Raw genomic sequence first — 5,276 nt, forward strand, 5'->3', positions numbered from 1 at the left:
ATACACACTGAGCCACTGAATTCTGCTGGGATTGAATCTGTATGTTTCCATGTTTTTTTTTCCTCCGTGTTGTTAATTGATGGAAGGTGTTTTCTCTACCTACAGAGGGCAAAAACTGCACTTTGATAAACACAATGGGCTTGCTTTATTAAGCTCCAGACAAGGCTGGAGAGGATATACTTTCTTCAGTAAAGCTGGGTCTCCTTTTGCAATTCACAATAATAAATGAATACAAAATCCACTTTATGGTGGGAAAAGTATAGAAAGAGCTCAAGGGAATACAAGAGGAGAGTTTCAATTCTTGACGCGTTTCGCCACAATGGCTTCCTCAGGGAAAACCAACAGTGGCTGATGTATTCACAGGTGGTGGAGTTCATGATATAAAAGAGGTGAAATACCTACTCAAGGGTCATCAAGCAAACCTGAAATGGATTTCTTAAAAGTTATTTGCTATTTGTTAGCAAATGTTTTCAATCCTGGACCAGTTCCATTCCAGGTTTGCTGGATTACTCAGGTTCACTGATGAAAGTGTATTTCCCCAGCCCTGTGGAGCTTTAATAAGCCAGGCCCAATATGAGTGTAGAGTTGATTGGGAGTCATACTAATATACAAAACTATTAAATCTTGACATCAACAAAGTATTATGTAAATAGCATGGTTCAATTCAAGAAGATAAATGATCTGGCTGGGAAGATTTTAGGGTGAGGCTCGCAGCTTTCACTAAATTGTATGCACAGTGCTGGGCCAGATCATTTGAGAATCAGCTGGGGAAACAAAGGAAGCTCTGATAAAACTGAGACAAAACTCCAGACACAGATCTGGCAATATCTGAGGTCTGAGTCAGTTTTGCAGAGAATACAAGAGAACATGTCTTATAATAACTCTGTCTGCTCCTGAATAATGTCCCACCAGGCTTAGTTATTCTGATGTTCTAGATTTTCATTCTGAGCCTGATCAGTGCACTGATATCCCTGATGTCCTGCATTGACCTCTTCTGTTTTTCCCTGTCCTGTTCAGATCTTCTCTGTCTGTCTGTTACTGTTCCTCTTCCTCAGCTGACCATTTATTGTCCTGAACTGATATCTCCTGCATTGGCCTCCTTGTTCAGTTTTCTGGTTGCCTGGTTCTTGTCTGTCTCCTGCACCCCGATACCATTGCACTGATATACCGTGTGTGGCAACAACCTTCTCTGTCCGTTTTTGGTAGGGATCTCCTCTGCCCTCCTCCCCGCTAATGTTCTACTATCTACCCACTAATATACCCTCCACATCCCTCCATCTGTTGCCATCATCTATATCCTAACATATTTTGTCAACTGTCCAGGTCCTACTATGCACATTGCTGTGTCCCACCACCTATGTACTACTAACCTATTTTTCATATACCCACCTATCTAGATCCACCAGCCACTTATACCCATATCTCACCATATTCTTATTCCTTGAATCCCTGTCCACAATCCCTCCACTTACCTTTCTGACCTGATAGAAAAATACCCCCTACCTGCTCTCTTCCCTCCTCCAATGAGCTACTAACGACTTCCTCGCTCATAACCTCATCACAGGCACGGTTCCAAAACATTTCTAGAGCTGCCCCGACTCTCTGGAATGGTCTTCCTCATCCTGTTCAGCTTGCTCCTACTTTCTGCTCTTTTAAAAGAGCCCTCAAAACCCAACGCTTCAACCTCACCTACCCGTCTTCTTTCCAGCTGACTCTGATTCCTCTAGTCGGGGCCATAGCTGCTGGTAATTAAGTCGGTGTATGTCCATCAGGGACAAGTGCTCCTATTTTTTCTTGGTCAGATGTTTGCAGGCGACCCATCCACACAGAGAGCAGTGGTCCTTCTCTACAGCATGTTGACGGGGGACAGACCTTCTTATTTAGGCTGCTTACTAATAAACCAACCTTGTTATTTATTTACAGGTAATTGTGTTATCATGAAGCCGTCTGAAATCAACAAAAACACAGAGAAAGTCCTTTCTGAAGGTCTTTGCCGGTACCTTGATCAGGTGACTATAAGACAACAGGACACATAACACTGTGGCATGTGGCCCGTTCTCTCCTTATAGCCATGTGCAGAATGCGATAACCCAATGCAACCATTCAGAGTTCAGTTTGCCCAGGAAACTTCTGCAGAGATGTTATGGACCACTACAATTATATTGACTCCTGTAGAAATGTCATTGGCCAAATTTTGCAAAAGACCGGCAGCAGGAGGAAGGTAGAGGGTGGACATAATGGAGGAGGGGAAATTACTTGCTTGTAGACCACCATCTTGTGTCACATGGCTGCAAGGAAGGATCTGGTTGAAGACTTGATGAAGGCTGGGTGATGGTTGGAACAAACCGAAAGCCAAAAGATCTTTCCATAAATGTGTAGATCTGTTCTGATCAAGTATTCAGATCCAGTTTCAGGAGGATGAGAAAAACTGGGCTCCAAATAGGAAAATTGCACAGAGTGCAGGAAACTAGAATGCTGTGCATGTGGGGCCATCAGCTTCATATTGGCCCAGAGATCCATTTTTTCAAAATCCTTTCCTGCAAGTGTGCAATTTTTCAACTATGGATAAGAAGAATACTGAAAGGGATCCTTCATGGTGGCATATCTTGGAGGCAATAGCTGTCCTGCTTGGGGAGGCAGAGCCTCTAGGGGGCGCTGCGGTTTGCACAGTAATGGTGTGAGCCAAGGTGCAGAATCTAAGCAGCAGCCAGGTTTTCTCCAGAGCCCCTAGTGGTGAGGATGTTGCACTGTTGGCTGCTGCCAGGTTGTGGTCCTTGGGCACACCAGGGTGGGGAGGATTATGCACGGTACCAAATCAGTAGGTAGGGGAAGAGTCAAGGAAGGCTGGGATCAAGGCAGGCAGCAAGCAAGAGAGACGAGGAACAAAGTCAGGTGTCAGGAACCAGAAAAACAGGAAACAGACACTGGTGACACAGGGGAACACAGGCACAGGAAGTGACAGGAGACACAAGGGACACGGGGGTCACTGCAGACACAGAGGAACACTGGAACAGCATAAAGGAATGGACTGGGCAAGAAGAGGTTAACACAGGGGCTGGACTGGGAAAGCACTCAAATTACTCAACAGGTATAGAGGAAATGCTCAGCAGAGCTAGGGGGCCCAGCACTAGTGGAGACACATTGCATGAACACTGAGTTCACCCAAGAAAACCTAATACTGCATATTGATTCTTACTTTAACTTCGGGAAGTCCAGAGTGAATGTAGATTATTCTCTAGATGTAGCTGGTTAGAATGGGTACAAATTTCATTACATTGGTGGGCTTCTTGAGTAGGTGAGATGAATATGAATATGAATATGTATATTGAAAGAATATAAAGTGTTGATTTTGTCTCGTGTGTGTCTTTCTCTTTTAGGACTGTTTTGCAGTGGTTTGTGGTGGGGTAGAAGAATCAACGCGCCTCCTGGCAGAAAGATTTGATTATATTTTCTTTACAGGTAAGAAAGATATGAAAGGTAAGAAACGCAGAAAACTTCTCCACATGGCATAGAGTGGCATAGAGGACCCAGGACAAGGGTGGCAAAACAGGTCAAGAGTGGATGGACAGGGACCCAGGCTGTGGGATACACAACATTGTTAAGAAAGGCTTCTGAGGAGTCAGTGACAGGGCAAGGCTGAAGGTGGCATAGGGAATAGTAAGGCAGGACATATGCCCTGATTCATGGTGACATGACATGAGCATAGGGTAAGGATGGAAGAACGTTGGCATAGAGGGAGGGTGGCAGCACGGTGAAAGAAGTAGCAAATGGTTCCAACATAAGTGGAAGGACCTGGCAGTGCACCAAACCTAATTATAAATTTTCCTCTGACTTGAATTACTGCTCCTGAAGTATGTATATCAGGAGATCAAACCTGAATTTCCAGATCCACATGATTTAAAGTCCTGAAGCAACAGCACCAGCATAACAGCTAGGCAAAAGTGGTCAACAACCACTCCAACTCCCTCTGTTATACAGTTGCTGACTTTCCCTTGACTTTTTCGGATAATTTTACCAGCAATTTCTGTTTTTCATCCCTATAGGAAACCCAACTGTCGGTAAAATAGTAATGGGGGCAGCAACCAAACACCTGACACCAGTGACACTGGAATTGGGCGGTAAGAATCCATGCTATGTGCACGATGACTCCGACATCAAGAATACCGCCAGACGCATCGCCTGGTCACGCTTCCTTAACGCGGGTCAGACGTGTCTGGCACCAGATTACATAGTAAAACTATTTTCTTTCCCCACAGGGTCCAAATATTTCCATATTGTTAATTTAGATGAAACTGTAAATGCAGTTAGTTGAGAGAATTCTTAATCATTCTTTGTGCCTTGCAGGACACAGTGGGATGGGAATGTATCACGGTAAGTTCACCTTCGACACCTTTTCCCATAAGCGGGCGTGTCTCCTGCGCAGCAACGGGCGTGAGAAATTCAATGAGGTGCGTTACCCGCCATACAGTGAAAGTCAGCTGGGATTCATCCTCTCCATGACAGAAGAGAAGCGGAAAGGAGGCTGCGTTATCTTGTGAAGATCAGGAATTTGTAGATTTGGATTAATGATCCGATCACAGAATGCATGCAGATCACAAAACTGAAGCCATTTCATCCCGAAATTTTCATACAAAGAATTTCCTGTCAGTATTTTATCAATGGCTGGGAGCTCTAAACCCTATTTTGTTTTTTATTTTATATCTGTATATATGAAAAAACTATTCTGTATCTTTGTTAATAAATAAACAAAATAGGAAATAAAAATGAAATAAAAAATTATCATTTTATTATACTTTAACAGAAGCCCCATATATAGTAAAATGCACCAAAAACGAATCAAATTTTTACACTTCCACCAATCAAAATACTGCTTTCATTTTCTTTTTTTTTGGGGGGGGGGTTGTTTTTGTGAGTGTGTTGGCTGGGAGGAGATGATAATAGGCACTGACATATAAGGGTCGAACTTTAAATTTACTTTTCTCTACTAACGCATCTGCCAGACATGGCAAACCGATCAACTGATTCAGAAACGGCCATGCATTAAATTCTAAAGCGGGCAGAGCTAATCGCACTTTGCCATGCCCATGCTGTTTGTATGTAGAGGAGAAAAAAAGGTACAAGCACACATAAAGTTTCTTCCCAGGAGGAACCACTAGAGATTCAAATCTTAAGAGCCTATTGGGAATCCATAGGTGAACAGCTCGGACTAAGTCAAGCAAGGGGAACAGGACAGTAAAGACGCATTCTTGTTGGGAATCTCCATAAAAAACATCTTG

General features: G+C 43.5%; 1 protein-coding gene across 1 annotated transcript; it reads left to right on the plus strand.

The window, feature by feature from the left end:
• Positions 1–1,709: 1,709 nt before the first annotated feature.
• Positions 1,710–4,538, plus strand: LOC140321834 (aldehyde dehydrogenase family 3 member B1-like). Its single transcript, XM_072398614.1, has 5 exons — positions 1,710–1,745; positions 1,924–2,009; positions 3,378–3,459; positions 4,044–4,231; positions 4,305–4,538. Exons 2-5 carry the CDS (start codon positions 1,938–1,940, stop codon positions 4,536–4,538), a joined length of 576 nt encoding a protein of 191 aa, XP_072254715.1. The 5' UTR covers positions 1,710–1,745; positions 1,924–1,937.
• Positions 4,539–5,276: the final 738 nt, after the last annotated feature.

The sequence above is a fragment of the Pyxicephalus adspersus genome, chromosome 1 (genome assembly GCF_032062135.1).
Source record: "Pyxicephalus adspersus chromosome 1, UCB_Pads_2.0, whole genome shotgun sequence".
Classification (NCBI taxonomy): Eukaryota; Metazoa; Chordata; class Amphibia; order Anura; family Pyxicephalidae; genus Pyxicephalus; species Pyxicephalus adspersus.